We start from the raw sequence: 16136 nt of genomic DNA, 5'->3' as shown, positions 1-16136 counted from the left end.
TTATAGATTCACAAAAGCCACACCTCTACTGTAAGTATCAATTGGTTCATCCAAAGTTCTTATAATTTTTGGAGTTTTCAAATTTTCAAAAATTCTGAAATTTAACTTTACGTGAAATTTAAAATTTTCACGGTCGAACACTTATTCCGAAAAAAGTAAAAAATTTCCGGAACAATATATTAAAGCATGCTCCAAAATAATTTATTTTGTATATTATATATAATATTTTAATAAATAAATAATTTTTCTGAATTTTTTTTTCTATTTTCGGAATAAGTATTTATTTTGTATTTTAATAAAAAAATTCCAAAATAAATAATTTTTCCGAATATTTGTTTACTTTTTTTGGGAATAAATGTTGATTTTGTATTTTAACAAAAAATTCGGAAAAGTAATTTTTTCGAAAAAACAATTTTGTCATGCTGGATTGCTTAGATGGATGACTATGTAAGCAAATGTAACCTAGTTGGACTATCATGTGAGCTTAAATGGCAATGCAGTATTTTTGAACTATTTCGAATAGTTCCCTTCTCTGTTTTTTCTAATACTTCCTAACAAAGGACCTAGAATTTTGTAAATTTGGATATTGTTTAAATAGTCCTACAAAAGGGGCAAGTTGTGCACCTCGCCCTGGCATTAGGGCCAAAAAGGGACGACGCTCCATTGTGGCATTCGGGTACAGTTTAGTCATAGTGGTTTGAGGGCGGAAGAATCAGAGAAATGGCGGAGTTGGAAGACAATGGCGAGTTCTACCTGAGGTATTATGTCGGTCACAAAGGGAAATTCGGGCATGAGTTCTTAGAATTCGAGTTTCGTCCGGACGGCAAACTCCGTTATGCCAACAACTCCAATTACAAGAACGATACCATGATTCGTAAAGAGGTTTTCCTTACCCCTTCCGTACTCAAAGAGTGCCGCCGCATTGTCGCCGATAGCGAGGTTTTCACCTTTCCCCTCCAGTATTTATATGTTTTTCCAATCTCTTTGCCTACTAGGTTTTGTTATCTGGTAATTTGGGTGTTTATTTTGTTTGTAGATTATGAAGGAAGATGATAACAACTGGCCTGAGCCGGATAGAGTTGGGAGGCAGGAGCTTGAGATAGTGATGGGGAATGAGCACATATCATTCACTACATCTAAGATTGGTTCACTGATGGATGTGCAAACCAGTAAAGATCCCGAGGGACTTCGTATCTTCTATTATCTTGTTCAGGTAGTTATTGCAAGCTTCATTTGTCCCTATTTCATGTTTTGGATGGAGTTTTTTAAGTTAATTCGCAGCATAGTTATTTTGCACCCAGTGGGTGCAAAAATTATGCAGAGTAATTTGTAGATATGGTAATGGGAGATGCTCGATAAAAGAGATAAAATGCAAATTTTTTGCAGGCTATCAACAAACTAGTGCACGTACATATTCTCACACACACACATAAAGGAAAAAAAGAAGAAGAGAAAAGATGCAGCTCACCGACTCACTTAATCTAGTATGGCAACTCTGTTAAAAAACTTCACTTGTTTCTCCTTTCGAAATGCAGTCATATACGCTACGGGAATTGATAGTTTCAGATTGACATTTAGTGTTTACTTCGCTTTAAACCTTCATTAGAGCTATATAGGGCAGGATGTTGTGAGAGTTCGAACTAGATTCATATAGGGAGTTACTGAAAGCATACCACAAAATCCCGTTTCTACTCTGTTGAAATGGTCCTCTCAATTATGAACGTATTTTCCAATTGCTGAATTGCCTATGAAATTAATTCCAGTAACTTCCATCTTCAGATAAGACTAGATATACCAGTGTTTTGGAAAGCGTTAAGTGCAAAAAAGCGACGAGGCCTCGCTTCACCGAAGCGCGAAGCGCACACTTTTTTCATGTGAAGCGCAATTTAACACATAAATAAAAAAAATAAAATAGGCATAGATAAATGGCTAAGAACTCATTAAAAATAACATATTAAGCAAATGTTTCAATTCTTGAATCAAGAAGCAAATAATAGATACGAAAACTAGATAGTGAATAATCCTCAAAAGTCATAACATATTAAGCAAATGCAAAACAAAATAACAAAAACATAAAACAGAGCATAGTTTTAGGGCACAAAAACAGAGCAATAAACCAGAAAATAGAGCATAATTTTAGGGCAGAAAATCAGCGCTTAAAAAAGTGAAAAAAATTGAAAGAAGAAGAGACAAATAGGGTAGAAGAACAGACATAAATTAGATGTGTAGAACAGAGCAATAGAAAGTGAAAAAAATAGAAAGAAAAAGAGAAAAAAGGAGTCGAACAGAAGAAGAAGAATAGAAGAAAAAGAGAAAAAAGGAGTCGAACAGAAGAAGAAGAGAAAAGAGAGAAGAAGAAACTTACAGAGAACTGGAGAAGAAGCAGTCGTTGGAGCAAGAGAAGAAGCAGTCGTTGGAGCAGCAGAAGAGCGTATGTTTATTTGTTAACAGATGGTTTATTTGCCAAATTTAAAAAAAAAAACCCTAGCAGATGCCTTCACGTCGCTTAAGCACGCTTTTTTGCGCTTTTTCCATCGAGGCGCTTCTCGCTTAAGCGGTTAAAGCGTGCGCTTTTTAAATGTGAGTCGCTTTTGGGGCAGAAAAGCGATAGCCCAGCGCCTCGCGTCGCTTCAGTGCTTAAAGCGAGAAGCGAGCGCTTTTAATAACACTGAGATATACCCTCCTATCAAACTCCAAAGTCAGTATGTTTGGAAATACTCTTTGCATTTGCAGTTGGATTTGGCTTCTAAGGTTGCTGGCTTATGCTACAATTGGGTTGACTAGTTGTATCATTTAATTCTTATTCTCTTGTCACCACTTTGACCACCACTTCCCTTCCCGATTTGGTCATGATGTAAGAGAGAGTCTAATTGTTCTTGGAGAAAGAGATCAATTGACTAGGAGTAACAAGCAGAGTACTTATCCCAGGAAATAGGAAACAAGATGAAGAAAATTTCTCTTTCTGGATTACCATTTGACAACATTTTCGTCGTTAATATCTCTTGGTAGAGCCAATGATTAAAAAAGCGCTCGCTTCCTCGCTTTAAGCGAGAAGCGAAGCGAGGCGTGAAGGGCAGCGCTTCAGGTAATTGAAGCGACTTTGGTACGAAAAAGCGACCGCTTCTCTGTAAAAAGCGAGAAGAAGCGTTAGAAGTGTCCGCTTCTATGTTTAAAATTAACCCAAGCCCTATTTTATTAAAAAATGAGGTTTCTAAACCGTAAACATTGTCTGGACTTCTTCAACAGCAGCGAGACTAAGGTTTTTCTTCAACAACAGCGATTTCTTTTTCTCTTCTTCATCAACTTCTGATTTCTGAAATAATCTCAAAGCATCAACTAAGATTGTTCTTCTTCTTTTTCTTTTTCTTTCTAAACGTCCAAAAAACGACGAATTTTTTTTTTTTTTACCTTCGGTTCTTTCTCAGAAATTTTCTGCCCAAAATTTCTGCCCAATTTTTCCAGTGACTAGCAATATAATAATGATAGTGGAATATAAGAATTTGACAATCTTGTAAAAGAATAAGATGCTCATTTTGTGCTTTAATTGATGCCACTTTAATTAAAGTATTGAACATTTGCTTATAATTACATGTGTTGTCTATGCAGTATTTATTTTAATTTTTTAAAATTCCGCTTCACTTAAAAAAAGCGAACGCTTCGCTTCTCATTTCTCGTGAAATGGGGGGTTGTCGCTTTTCCTCGCTTCACGCTCTTCACAACACTGGGTAAAGCATTAGTCTTCCATATTATACTAGTTTGGCACAAAAATAGACCAGAACTAAGTTGATGTTAAGACTGAAAAAAGAAGAAGAAAACTACCCATTTTCTTATATAGCTGTCATTCTTCTCCTCCATTTCCTTCTATCGCCCCCCTCACATTGCTGCTCCTAGTCATCCCATCCTTCATTGTTATGCCCCTTAAAGCCTATGATTTTGGTCTAGTGGTAAGAGCGCAACGTGTAATGTGAGGAGACGCATGTCAGGGGGGTTCAAACTGTATTGCAGACAAAAGCCTAGTATTTAGGTGGAGAAAGATAGGGGGATGGGCCCATTATCCATTGAGTTTTGAACGTGCACAGCCGATCCTCAAGGGTTTCTTGATTATAAAAGAGAAGTAGAGGAGTGGTAAGGGATGTGTTGGGGGTGTGGAAGGAGGTGAGTAGGAGAATGGCGAATGGGAAAGGCCAGTTTGATGTGCCAATGGGAAGTAGAACGGGCTGTAGTAGTATGCTATGTCAAGGATAAAAAAAATTTAATAAAAGATAGGAGATAAAAGAACTTCCGTCAAAAGACAAATGAAAAAAAAAGAAGGATTGACAAAGAAGAAAAAAGGGGGTAAAAGGCAAATTGTGATACTTCCTACGCATTATGCAATTCTTTGGATCACGGAGTGGGAGGATGGTTCTGATTATGCTTGCAAATTGTGTTTGCTTGGTTTTCTCATTATCACTTCATATGGCTGATATTTGTCTCTTTCTTTCTTTCTTTCTTTCTTTATCTTTGAACTGTTTTCCTTTCTTATTTTCTCTTCCATTTTAAGCAGTTGACATTGTTTCTCTTTATTTTTCCTTTTCGATTTTCTCTTGCCATTTAATTTCTTTTATATTTACTCCATCTTTCTTATATGCTTTTTTTTTTCTTTTCCCTTCTTTCTTTCTTTACTTTTACTTTTTTAGTTTTTTTCTGTTTTAGCCCCCCCCCCCCCCCCAACCAAAAAAAAAAACAAAATAACAAAATAAAACTAATTATTTCCACAGAACAAATCGAACCTCCTTTTTTTTATTTTATCTCGGAGATAAATTTAGTGTAATCAACAATGCTATTATTCATCTCATGCTGAAGATGATTGTGAAAATAATAGTTTTTTAATGACAATATTAATTAAAACTTGTAAAATATCCTCATCCTTAAGTTTGGTAGCAGCAACTATACGCTAAAGACAGTGAAGCACCTAGGAGCTCATTTGAACTCCTAGATCTGCCACGGGCCAGTATCAGAATATGCAATATTGAAGAATATTAGAATGATGGAGGTTTTGAATGGAGGCCCTCGGTAAATGGGATGCTTGGCAGGGGATTTTAAAAATTTATTCTAACAAATAGGAGGCTTTGATGAAAGATAAAGATGTCGAATCTATGATGATTTTTATCGTAGGATGGAATTAAAGGATGCTGAATTCTATTATCTATAGAGTTGGACACTAGTCAGATTGAAAAATATAGTTTGGATTCATGTATAAGGAAAAACTGCTTATGTTGACTTCCACGATGTAGTTAGCTTTGATACCAGATATCTAGTGAATAGGTATTATATGCTGTTTGCATCATTTGTGAGGGTTAATACTTAAATCACATCGCCAGTCAATTCTGCTTGGGAGTGCATTGATACGACATGAAGATGTTAAAACATATAGGTAGCTGTTCCCTCTTTGGATTTATGCTATGGGAAGCATCCCTCCAAATAGTATATCAACTGATAAATGCGAGAGCATCAATGCATCCATACACTAGGTAGAGGGGTGCTTCCCGTACCATAAATCCAAGTATGGAACAACCAACTATACGTTTCAACATCTTCCTACAATATTATGCACACCTAAGGAGAATTGACCGACGATGGTGATTAATCCTACAAATAATGCAAGCAACATACTATACCTATTCACTAGATGTGGTATCAAAGCTAACTACATCGTAGAAGTCAGCATAAGCATCTTTTCCTTGTGGATGAATCCAAACTGCGTTTTTTAATCTACCTTCAGTGTCGAGCTCCATGGAATGGTAGAAGTCAACATCCTTTAATTCCATCTTACAAAAAAAAATTCATCTAAATTCAGCATCCCCTTCTTCCCTCTGAAGCCTTCTATTAGTTAGAATAAAGTTTTTACAATCCCCTGCCAAGCATCTCATTTGGCGAAGGGCGCTATTAAAAACCTCCACCACTCTAATGTTCTTGCATATTTTGTCACTGGCTAATATCATTTGCCTTGAGTGCTCTTTATTGGCTTTATTTCTTTTGTATGCCTAGCCATAAGCCAAGACATATCATGGTACAATTCATGGTTATGCTTATTTTACACCTTCCTTACACGACACACTCCTTCATTCGTTATCACTTTGTTAACTCTTCCCTTGCATTCAATTCTCTTACTGTGCTTGCTGCAACTAGTCTTGCCCTCTTTGTCACATGTGAACATAACATACTTACGGTAATCACCATCTTGGGTTTTAATTGTTTCTCACACCACTAAATCCTTTGACTTTGGCATGTTTCATGTCAGATCAAACACCTTACTTAGACTTGAATAAGTTGGTTGTATTATTGGGTATGCTAATATTTTTGACCTATTTTTTAGTATTATTACGTTCTTCATTATCATTGTTCGTCAAATCAGTGACTACACTAGAAGAATTAACTTTGGCTAAAATAGAAATATTACTTCCCTCGATGACCAGAGAGTAGGTTGCATATCTTGCAAAGTATCTCTAAGGATTATTGCGTGATAGTGCTGTAAGAATGTTAATCTTCTTCGTTGACTCTTTCCATGGTTGGTAGAAATGATAATAAAATGAGAACTCTCCCCCCTTAAGGCTAAGAATGTGTTTGGTGGGAATTAATGAGAACTAGCTTTTAACTTTTAACTCTTCTTCACTACAATGGAGAATAATGGCAAGGAAAAGGGAAAGAAAACTCCATACAAACAAGGGAAAGGAAAGCATGCATAACATGACTACCTATGCTAGGTAGGTACATAATTATTTGTCATTCTTTCTAGTAGTCAACTATTATATTGGAATGGATGTTCTCAAATTTGGCGGGAAAACAAAAACGTGTGAGGGAGAGGGAGGGGGTGTCTTCACGCAGCTATGGAGTTCAAGATGTCGTCAAGAATGCCCGTTTAGTCGAAGGGTATAATTGTCATATCACTATCATACTTGACATTTGGATATGTTGAAATCTATGTATTATTTTATGCGAAATTAAACGTGGAATAATAATATGTGTATTAACAGTAAGGGGAGTAAGTTATTGAAAGATAAAAGTGCCCGCAGTAATTCATGTATAACAATCTCCTCAATATTGATTTCTGCATAACAATCTCTTCATTATTGATTACTGCATTAATAATCCCTGAATAACTGGTATATAAATCGAAACCCCTAAAAAATGCAGTTGATTTAAATAGAAACATCAGGATGAGAGGTGCCAATATATTACAGGCTTTGACACGCATTCCTTGCGTATGCAAACACATTGTATCCCAGACCTACACTTGTGAAATTTTGTTATCCTCTTCCCGTCTTCCCTTGAATGGTAAAGCTCCAAATGAATTCCATGTTCTTTATCAGTAGCCATATTCTTTCTTTTCAAAAGACATTTGTTATCAGCAGCCATATTCTTTTAATTGAAGCAGTCAAATCGCATTAGAATCAAACATGAATTTAGCTCTAACTAGGGTACACGACTGGAAGTCAGCACGTAGCTTGCTTTTAAAAAATGCTGTAGCTCAGGCTTTTTTGACGCTACATTCTAGTCTGGTAATGAAAATCAAATTCATTTGTATTATAAGAGGATTATTAAATGTAATGCAAAGCCTGGTTGCCGCAGACATTCAATTACAATCTTCAAGCCTTCAAAGCAGATAATAAAAATACAAGGAGGTTAGAGGATCAGGAAAACGAATTTTGGGGGGGTCTCTTGCTTTAAAGGAAACTTTCTGCTTTGGCAGTTTCTGAAAGGAATTAAAGTTTGTTTCCTACCTCCCTCCCTCACCCAAAAAAGAGAAGAAATAATACACACGGTTTCCGCTGCTCTAAATGCACTTTTGAAAAGAGATGCTGTATTCTCTTGCTTGAGTCATTGGTAAAGCCAATTGATGTTGTTTGCGCCGTGGCGCTTCATTCTTGGAGTTCTTCTGCACCACTTGACTGACACCTGTTTTCTCATTATCTTGTCATTGCAGGACCTCAAGTGTTTTGTGTTCTCTCTCATCTCTCTCCATTTCAAGATCAAACCCATTTAAGTCCTGATTCTGGCGAGCTGACACTTTGGAAGTCTGGTTAGCTTCATGTTTCTTATGTGCTAATGGTGTATACTTGATTAGTAAAGTGAATCTTTATGGTGGTGTTTGATGAATTGTCGGAGGAACAATCTTCTTTAGACCTTATTTTGTGATGAAAGGTCCTGTTTCTCTCTTTTCAGTCCGTTGTTTGTGTGTTAAGTACAACAAGGGTTTATTTTATCATGTGATGTGTTGAGTTAAGCGTTAGGATTAACATCTTTTTGCCATGGTAGACATGAATTAACATGTCTCACAATCAATGTGGCATGGAAGCTAGTTTTCGTACAAGCAACCTATTGCCCTTTAAAATAAAGTTTTACATATTCGGCAGAGCTGTAACATCAGACATCATAATCTCACAATCAATTGTGGCATGGAAGGTAGTTAAGCGTAATTTAATACGACGTCCCTTAATGGTGTCATTAAACAGCTGGTCCTTTTATTATTGTTCCCTTCTAGATTCTTCTTGCCATTAGTAGTGTTTGAGTAAAAAGTATAAAACTCTTTTGTCGAACTAACTATTGATAATAAAGAAGGTAATTCTTAGCCAAATATAATTAATTTCACATCCAAGCATATAAAGTTCGAAATAAGAGAAGAGTAAGAACGTGTAAGATTATTAATGTGATAATCGTACATCAAACATGAGAGATAAGCTTACATCTAGAGCAGAGATGCATCATAGTCATGGGAGCCAAGAAAGGGAAAAGAGGTAACTGTTGATAAACTAGAGATTCCTCCATTGTGGTTGCTACATCCTTTTTCCGAGTCCCCCTTTCTCTGGGCTCCCTCCCTATATATATAGTTCATTTCTCTTTTATCCAACGGTCTTTGACCGGTGTACTTTCTTACGACCGTGCCTTTTGCCATCTACTCGAATACAACGCTTGTTATACGATGTACGCTTTCCGATGATTTGACCCCGACGATGGCCGAGGTGCTCTTTGCTATCTTGCCCCATGGGCATGACTACATCTTGGTCGACCCCTTATCATTCCTCTTAAGGGCGACCGCTCTGGTCAGTTTCGACCTATACAGTTAGTCCCTCCGTCCCTCGAGGTCGCCTTTAAGCGGGCTCAACGGGTGAACTCTGTCGATTCGAACGTTAGGAGAAATCTGAATGTTTATGCCTTGAGCAAGGTCCTTAGGTCGTAGTGGCGGCATGACGCTTCAATGGTACCATCAGACCGTTACGTCCGTTCGGAGTTGAATCGTTGTATTGATTCGATGCATCATGAATAGCCACTATCATTATGACACACGTTTCCCAGGCATCACATCGTTTCTTGTGCCCTATCAGTTTTGATTGGCGGCTCTTGGGTTTTCCGTTTAGGACATTTATGTTCTTATAAATAGGGGGAAAACACCATTCTATTGCTACACTTTTCGACTTATCTGAAGAGTTTTGCAAACCTTTACCTTCTTCAATATTTCAAACTTCTGAGTTCATTCTTCGTACAAACCGAGCACCTTGTGGCGGACTCAGCAGGGTTTCCCGAGACGTGAAGCTTCGCCCGTAAGTTTTCCTTTATTTAGTTTGTGACTCCTCTCGATGCGGTGGCCGACTACTTCTCTTTAGGTGGCATTGCTAATTTGTTTTCTGCGTTCGCAGCTGAGAGATTGCCTCCCCTGCCCGTTGACGACATCTGCGAGTGGGTTAATGCTATTCTTCCCCATACATCAGGGGTCCGTGAGTGGGCGTCATTCTATGATAGATATGGGCGTAAGCCTCTCAAGAAATCCAGACTTTGGAGCTCAGCTTAGGGATCAAATATCGATATCGGAAGATCAGGCTTCTTCTTGACTTCGATGATTTGCCTGTAGGAGGATCATCGAAGGTTGGAGAAAGAGATAGAAAGCTGACTAGAGTCTAGTAAGTTGGCTTGTTGCAGCTTCCTTGTTCTTTGCCTTGTAATTTGATCATGTTGTTTACATGATCGTGTTTTTGTTAACAGGGAGAGTACGAAGGGCGAGGGCTCCTCTACTCGTGTTCCGTCAACCGGGGCCTTCTGCCTGGCCCGTACCGAGGTCTGCTACCCGACCTACATTGAGAGCTACTCAATTTGCACCTACGGCCGGGATCGTGTGCATCAAAATTATTCCTTAACTCGAGAATTCGGCTCCTGTTGTCCGCTCAACGGGTGAGTCTTCCCGTGCTGATAGCGGAGAGGGTCCGTCGAAGAGACGACGAGTGGAGTCTGAAATGGCTCCTTCAGCCGAAGTGTCTTCGCGGGGCGACCTTCCCTTGGCGGTGTCTAAAATTGGCGATGATGCTAACCCGGCCGCTGAGGCAAACTAGGTGTAAGAGGCCAACCCGACGGTAGAAGCTTCGGCTGTTGAGAACGATCAACAGGCTATTGCGACGGGAAGTCGGGGTCCCGAGGCCGCTGTTGCTGTTTTAGGCGAGCCTTCGTCATCCGGATCGAATAGAGCTTCTTCTTCAGCCGCAAAGAGGGGAAAGGGTATCGTGGTCGATGACTACGAGTCTGACTCCGACCTTGATCCTGATGATGTCAGGATGTTTGAGGAGGGCATTACTCGTACTGTGGTAAGAGCGGGAGGTCCCTCCCGTATACTTGAGATTCCATCGGAGCTTAATCTTTTGCGGGACACGGAGGGTTTGGTGCCGCAATTTGACCTTTTATGCTCCACCGCAGAATGTGAGGCTCTTCGGGACGTCAGCGACGCCGAATTAATGCATGAAGTGGCCGCTATGGGCCTGAGGGTAAGTTTCTCCTCTTTGTTTGTTTTTTTGTTCCTTTTGTTTTTGGCGGCCTTGGCCTTTACCGACTCTATTTTTTTTTCTTTCAGTCTTACATGCTGGAGACCGAAAGTGCTCGTAGGGCCGACACTCGGGCCAAGATTTTTCTAATGATGCTGGAAAAGTATCGGCGCTACCGCAACAAGTGCCGTGAGATGCATGAGCGGCTCAGGGCGAGCGCCGACAATCAATCTCTCGGAGAGGAGCTGGAGAAAAAGGATCAGGAGCTAATGCAGTCCATTCGCAGGAATAGTGAGCTCGAAGAGCTACTTCGTGCAAAGGACGAAGAACTTGAGTGGGGAAAGGGGGTCGCTGCAGAGTGTGAGCATCTTCAGGCGAAGGTGTTGCAATCCGAGCTCGATCAAAACACCGTTAGAGTTGAGGCTTTGTGTGCAGAATGGATGGGGAAGTTAGCTGAGCTGGAGAGGAAGAGGAAAGTGTCCGAGTTGGTGAGCGCCGAGAGTGCTCGGGCGTCTGCCTCAGAAGGGCGGCGTTAGAGGACACTATCTGTGTCCTTCAATCCGAGCAAGAATCCGAGAGGGCAAATACCACGCTAAGGGAGGAGAGGCTTGAAGAGCGTATTTGCGAAATTGACCGGGAAGCTTCAAACTTGGGAGATCGAGTTGCTGCATTCGAGGGTGAAAAGGCGCAATTATTGGCCCAAGTTGAATCTACCTCTGCAGCCATTCCTCGCCACTTGTATGAGCTTAGGGTTCATGCCGAGGCCCAACGGGACATATACAAGAGCTTGTGGGAGGTAAGCAATATTTCTGAGGCTGCTTATGAAGGAGCCCGTACGAAGGCACGAGAGGCTCGTGTCAACTGCAGCTACGACCCTGCGATACCGGAGGCCGGCGAGGATGCTGGTGCTAGGGAGGAATTTCTTGGAGATAATGATGGGGAGAACAACGGTGATGACGTCGAGTGAAAAGTTGTTGCCTTAGTATATGTTTTTTATTTTATTTATTGTATTGGGACTGTTTTGGCCGTGTGTAAGGTGCAGCCATTGTGCACGTATATAAATAAAAGGGTTGTTTCGTCGTTGTACATCCTTTGAATTTCTCTCCCTTCCCTTTGCTTTACATTTTTTGTTTTGGCGTAGACCTTTGGACTTTTGTATGGCGAATCCCTGATTTCTCATTTTGGGAATCCGATTTTAACCGGACCGAGTAGTGTCTCATCGTGTGAGTCCGAATGGAGTTTCTTCGGGTTTGTATATTTGGGCGAGATTGACTTTCGATTTGTCGCTTTAGGCGGATTCATCTTTGATTCAAACGAGGTTGAATTCAGATTCATCGTTTCAGACGAAGTCAGTTTCGACTTGAATCATTCGAGGGGGATTGAACTCACTTGCCGATTTAGGCGGAGTCGACTTTTTCATATGTATTCGAGCGAGGTCAAACTTGGAACTTGGAGTGAAGTCAATTTCTGACTTATTTGGACAAGTTCGTAAAAACAAATTTTTGTTTGATGATGACCGGTGGCCGTAAAGGCGTTATTTCGAGTAAGACCGAAATGTCAATCCGTGTAATTCGAGCGAGGTCGAATCTTTCTTTTAGCGATGGCCCTTGGCCGTAGAGGTGTTATTTCGATCCAAGGTCGGAATGTTAACCCATTGTGATTCGAGCGAGGTTGAATTCTTCTTTTGGCGATGGCCCTTGGCTGTAGGGGTGTTATTTCGAGCTAAGGTCGAAATATTAATTCGTTGTAATTCGTGCGAAGTCGAATCCTTCTTTTGGCGATGGCCCTTGGCCGTGGAGGTGTTATTTCGAATTGGTCGAAATATTAACCCGTTGTGATTCGAGCGAGGTCGAATTCTTCTTTTGGCGATGGCCCTTGGCCGTAGGGGTGTTATTTCTAGCTAAGGTCGAAATATTAACCCATTGTGATTCGAGCGAGGTCGAATCCTTCTTTTGGCGATGGCCCTTGCCGTGGGAGTGTTATTTCGAGCTAAGGTCGAAATATTAACCCATTGTGATTCGAGCGAGATCGAATTCTTCTTTTGGCGATAGCCCTTGGCCGTAGGGGTGTTATTTCGAGCTAAGGTCAAAATATTAACCCATTTTGATTTGAGCGAAGTCAAATTCTTCTTTTGGCAATGGCCCTTGGCTGTAGGGGTGTTATTTCGAGCTAAGGCCGAAATATTAACCCGTTGTGATTCGAGCGAGGTCGAATTCTTCCTCGCTCGAATTCTTCTTTTAGCGATGGCCCTTGGTCGTAGGGGTGTTATTTCGAGCTAAGGTTGAAATATTAACCCGTTGTGATTCGAGCGAAGTCAAATCCTTCTTTTGGTGATGGCCCTTGGCCATGGGGGTGTTATTTCGAGCTAAAGTCGAGATATTAACTGGTTGTGATTCGAGCAAAGTCGAATCCTTCTTTTGGCGATGCCCCTTGGCTGGGGGGGTATTATTTCGAGCTAAGGTCGAAAGATTAACCCGTTGTGATTCGAGCGAGGCCGAATTCTTTTTTTGGCGATGGCTATTGGCCGTGGAGGAGTTATTTCGAACTAAGGTCGAAATATTAACCATTGTAATTCGAGCGAGGTCGAATTCTTCTTTTGGCCATCCCTTGGCCGTAGGGGTGTTATTTTGAGCTAAGGTTGAAATATTAACCCATTGTGATTCGTGCGAAGTCGAATCCTTCTTTTGGCGATGGCCCTTGACCGTGGAGGTGTTATTTCGAACTGGTGGAAATATTAACCCGTTGTGATTCGAGCGAGGTCGAATTCTTCTTTTGGCGATGGCCCTTGGCCGTAGAGGTGTTATTTCGAACTGAGGTCAAAATATTAACCCGTTGTGTCATTGTTAGGTTTTGGAGAATCATAGGTCACCGTATTGTTTGTGTATACATCGGGGAGGATCCTGGCATACTCGGTTTTGTTTTTTCTGGAGAATATTGGGCGCTCCCTGGAGGAGTCCTAGTTTTGCTTAACTTCTGCGTTTCCTAGGCGAGTCCTAGTTTGTTTAATTTTGTTTGCATTGGAGAATGCGATGCATTTCCTGGGTGAGTCCTAGTTTGCTTAATGTTGCTTGCATTGGAGAATACGATACGTTTCCTGGGTGAGTCCCAGTTTGCTTAATTTTGCTTGCATTGGAGAATACCTTGATGGGGAGTACAAAATCTTGTTGTTTCACTCACTGAAGAATGCTACATGTTCGTTTCATATATATATTGGAGAAGTTTCCATGTATCTAGTCCCTTCGTCGTTTGGCCTGGAGAGGTTATTGGTAGACGGGTCGATAAATTATACTTTGAACTTCGAGCCGTCCCCCTCGTTGCCCCATTAGAAACTTCCCCGAGAACCCAACTGGTTTGAAACCCGGGTGAGGGAAAAAGAGTACGACTTGAGGGGTGTCCTTTTTCAGGAGTTGAAGTATTTGAGGTGTGCGACATTTCAATTATTTTGTAGTAATTTTCCTTCTATTGTTTCTAGTTGGAATGCTCCTTTGCTCACTTGTCCGTGCGGGCGCTCGAGTTCCTGTTTAAATCAACAACAGAGGGTAAACCAAAATGAAATTTTCCGTACCTCGATCCAACGGGTCGGCGAAAGGGGGCAGCATTGTAGCGTTGCTCGTTTTGCCTGGTGTTCGAATGGTTGATGGAATGGTGGTTTTAGATTTGGCGGCCGTGTTCAGCTTCGTCTTTAACAACGTCTAAGCTTTGCGCGGGTTGGCCCCACCTCATTTGCTGCAGTGTTGAAATCGGGTCCCGGTCCGATCTCGTTCTATTTGTACCCATACCAAGGGAGACATGTCATACTTCGTTTATGGGCCATCCGGTGTGGGGGAATGTGAAAATAGGGCAGGATGTGCCCATTCTTTCAAAGGACCGCGCAACAAGCTGTCGTCCTCTCATAAAAGGTGGGAACACGGGTTAATATACAAGGTGATTGTGTCAAATGGGGATGTGGTCATGCCAGATGACCATGATCCTATTTTGAACGTGCATACGTCATGCTAAACCGATCGCTAGTGGCGAGATGTGGGTTTTGCGTAGATGTTGGTTATAACTTCTACTTTTGTGTAGCAACCTGACCTAAATCAGCATGTAAGGTTTATTTACCGCTCTTTCGAGTGGGCGGATACATTTCGCCGGTTCTAGATCTGAAAGAAACTAAGAAATTTGGCTAAGAAATCCCCACAGACGGCGCCAAATTATTTGAGAAAAAAGTATAAAACTCTTTTGTCGAACTAATTATTGATAATAAAGAAGGTAAATCTTAGCCAAACATAATTAATTTCAGATCCAAGCATATAAAGTGCGAAATAAGAGAAGAGTAAGAACGTGTAAGATTTATTAATGTGATATATAAAGTGCGAAATAAGAGAAGAGTAAGAACGTGTAAGATTTATTAATGTGATAATCATACATCAAACATGAGAGATGAACTTACATCTAGAGCAGAGATGCATCATAGTCATGGGAGCCAAGAAAGGGAAAAGAGGTAACTGTTGATAAATTAGAGATCCTCTTGTTTCCTCTATTGTGGTTGCTACATCCTTTTTCCGAATCCCCTTTCTCTGGGCTCCCTCCCCATATATATAGTTCCTTTCCCTTTTATCCAACGGTCTTTGACCGGCATACTTTCTTACGACTGTGCCTTTTGTCATCTGCTCGAACACAACGCTTGTTCTACGATGTACGCTTTCCAACGATTTGACCCTGACGATGGCCGATGTACTCTTTGCTATTTTGCCCCATGGGCATGACTACAGCTTGGTCGACCCCTTGTCATTCCTCTTAAGGGCGACCATTCTGGTCAGATTTCGACTCATACAAGTAGCATTTACTAAGAATAAAGTGGAAGGCTGATCAATGAATTGGGATGAAAATGGAGATTAGGATTTAAATTTTAGTACAGAAAAAATATTCTTCACTTTTGTCTAGATTTTGGTAGATAGAATTATTTTGATGCTTGTTGAGTCATGTCTCTCATGAGGTGCGCACATATTGGTCCCAGGTTTAGCTGGTCTTCCTCCGTTGGTCACGTGGTTGAAGAGTGAGTTCACGCCAACCTGGTTGTTACTTCTTTCTTCATAATCCATGGTATTCGCTAATGAACTAAAAATTTCTCTACAGAGGACTGGGGTTTTGTAACGAATGGTAGAAAGTAAGTAAAGTTTTTGTTATTATAGTTTAGTCCACCTTTTGTATTTTAACTGAGTCATGTACTTATTTTACTTTCAGTCCCTACAAATGGCCATATGATTAGTTGCCACGTGTCCCATTTGTTAGGAGCCTTATCTTATTTATTTCGGTGTATTTCTTTTTCATAGCTATGTTGAATGAAAAATCAAATTTTATCTTCTTGTT

The 16136-nt window shown here is 40.5% G+C and overlaps 1 protein-coding gene across 1 annotated transcript; it reads left to right on the top strand.

The window, feature by feature from the left end:
- The first annotated feature begins 512 nt into the window (after positions 1 to 512).
- Positions 513 to 8201, top strand: LOC104227675 (protein mago nashi homolog). The gene is made up of 3 exons (XM_009779974.2): positions 513 to 939; positions 1037 to 1213; positions 7964 to 8201. Exons 1-3 carry the CDS (start codon positions 721 to 723, stop codon positions 8021 to 8023), a joined length of 456 nt encoding a protein of 151 aa, XP_009778276.1. The 5' UTR covers positions 513 to 720; the 3' UTR covers positions 8024 to 8201.
- Positions 8202 to 16136: the final 7935 nt, after the last annotated feature.

This window comes from Nicotiana sylvestris, chromosome 5 (assembly GCF_000393655.2).
Source record: "Nicotiana sylvestris chromosome 5, ASM39365v2, whole genome shotgun sequence".
NCBI lineage: Eukaryota > Viridiplantae > Streptophyta > Magnoliopsida > Solanales > Solanaceae > Nicotiana > Nicotiana sylvestris.
The sequence above is the reverse complement of the archived record's forward strand: the minus strand, read 5'-3'. Positions and strand labels throughout refer to the sequence as shown.